Here is a 2,259-nt window from a genome sequence, read left to right on the forward strand (position 1 = left end):
CCGACAACAAAATTGTACTCCTACTAGTACAAGGTAAATTACTACAAATCAAGACAAAGCTAAGCCTCTGAGGTCTGAACAGAGACAAAGGCACAGAAAGAACCGCTAAGCCCTAGCGCTGGCTGGATCAGTCCCCTCCCCTCCCACGCTCTTTATAAACCGCCCCAACCCCAGTGCCACTGCCCCACCCCCCCCCCAAACCCCCATGATCTGATCCGCAAAGCTCCTGAAAGCCACCACGCCACCTTTGCTCGCTCGCCCTTCCTCTGCTCCAAGAAGCCTTTTCTTTGAGCTCGATCGAGTGTTCGCTTGCCCTCCATCGCCATGATCCAAGAACTCCTCGGAGGCACGGCCATGGAGCAGCAGCAGCTCAAGTGCGCCGGGAACGCTGCGAACCACCACGGCTCGCTCCCCATGGCGCTGCAGCCCATCTCCTCCAACCCGTCCCCCACGTCCTCCTCCACCTCGTCGCGCTCCTCCACGCAGCGGTCGCCCTCGGCCGCGTCGTCGCCGCAGGGGCAGGGGCAGCAAGGGCAGCAGGGCCCGCCGGGGCCGGAGCAGGCGCCGCTGCGCTGCCCCCGGTGCAACTCCTCCAACACCAAGTTCTGCTACTACAACAACTACAACCTCACCCAGCCGCGCCACTTCTGCAAGACGTGCCGCCGCTACTGGACCAAGGGCGGCGCGCTCCGCAACGTCCCCATCGGCGGCGGCTGCCGCAAGCCGCGCCCCATGCCGGCGCCCGTCGCCAAGGCGCAGCCCTCCTCCTGCAAGTCCGTGCTCGGCATGGGCGTCGGCACCGCGCCGTCCCTCGGCCTCGGCATGGGCGTGGGCGGCGGCATGTCCTGGGCCTCCTCGCCGCAGACCGCCACCGCGCAGCTCATGGCGCTGCTCAACAGCGCCAGGGCCGGCTACGCCGGCAGCAACATGCACCGGCTTCTCGGGCTGGACACCATGGGGCAGCTCCAGGTCCTGCCGGGGTCGGCGAACGGCGGGCCGGGCATGTCGCCGTCGCTGTGGCCGCAGGCCACGCACCGGCCGACCATGCCTCCGCCACCAATGCACCTCGACTCGCACCTCGGCATGGGCTCGCTGGGGCTGGGCCAGGGCCAGGGCCACCACAACCTGCTGTCAGCGCTGGAGCTCAAGCCGCCCTCGTCTTCGCCGTCGCCGTCTTCACTCGCGGCGAGCTACTACAGCGACCAGCTGAACGCGGTGGTGAGCAACGGCGGCGCCGGGCGCCCCCACCCGTACGACACCCCGGCGTCGTCCTACCCTTGCAGCACGGCGATGTGCTCCCTCCCGCCGTCCGCGTCGACCGTCTCGGCGGCGCAGAGCAGCCGCACCGTGGGGATGGACCAGCAGCCACCCACCATGTCGCTCGGCACGCAGGAGATGCAGTACTGGAGCGGCGGCCCGGCGTCGATGATGGCATGGCCGGACTTGCCCACCCTCAACGGCGCCTTCCCATGATCGACCTCGACAACGCCGGTCGACCGGCCGGCTGTTACATGCATGATGACAGCAATAGCGTAGCTCAGCTCAGTCTAGCGTCGTGTGGTTTCCTTCTCAATTATTACTTGTGTTTTCCTTTTGTTAATCAATCAGCGGGGGGTGACGTGACGAGTAACTTGGGTTTACTGTCTACTTAGTAGCTAGGTTTATCAGTATTAAGAGTAGTAACTGGTGGTGCTGGTATAGTGGTATAGTCTTCAAGCCAGGAGGGTTACTGGCAAATTATGGTGGGGTGTAGCTCAAGAAGATGTCGATCGATCGGTTTCGTTTCAAAATGTCGATGAATTAATGTGTGTTTGTGTAAGGTTACATTTCCATTTCGTGCAACCTGGTGTACGTACTTATTTGTCTGCAAACTATTACTACTTCACTTTGGTCCCAAAAATGCAAAGGTACACAGGTTTGGGTGTCGCAGCTCACAAGCAAGTACTCCTGCAAAAGGATCAGCTCGTCTGTTTGCTTTCTGGCATGTACCGGACCGCCCCTGATCTGGGTTTTGGACCATGCATGGCATGGCATTGATGCTTCGCTGATTCTTGTGTCTGGAAATCAGACAGCATGTACTCCAATCGGCGCTCCGACGACTGTTTGTGTATGGGAAACATGGTAGAGTTGGTTATTGCTGTAAATTGTGGGGTATTCATGTTTGTCATGATATTTGGACTAGCACTATGGTTGAAAAAAATGCTCATGCCTAGCTGGGCACCAGTGTTCTGAAAAAATCGAGCAGCCAGAGATTTCCGG

At 60.2% G+C, this 2,259-nt stretch overlaps 1 protein-coding gene across 1 annotated transcript; it reads left to right on the plus strand.

Annotated features, from left to right (window-relative positions):
• Positions 1–194: 194 nt before the first annotated feature.
• On the plus strand, positions 195–1,826 carry LOC123117027 (dof zinc finger protein DOF5.3-like). The gene has a single exon (XM_044537881.1). It carries the CDS (start codon positions 325–327, stop codon positions 1,471–1,473), a length of 1,149 nt encoding a protein of 382 aa, XP_044393816.1. The 5' UTR covers positions 195–324; the 3' UTR covers positions 1,474–1,826.
• Positions 1,827–2,259: the final 433 nt, after the last annotated feature.

This window comes from Triticum aestivum, chromosome 5B (assembly GCF_018294505.1).
Source record: "Triticum aestivum cultivar Chinese Spring chromosome 5B, IWGSC CS RefSeq v2.1, whole genome shotgun sequence".
Taxonomy (NCBI): Eukaryota; Viridiplantae; Streptophyta; class Magnoliopsida; order Poales; family Poaceae; genus Triticum; species Triticum aestivum.

Excerpts from the sequence above, each read along its gene's own strand:
- LOC123117027 (XM_044537881.1), top strand. The coding sequence starts at position 325 with ATGATCCAAGAACTCCTCGGAGGCACGGCCATGGAGCAGCAGCAGCTC.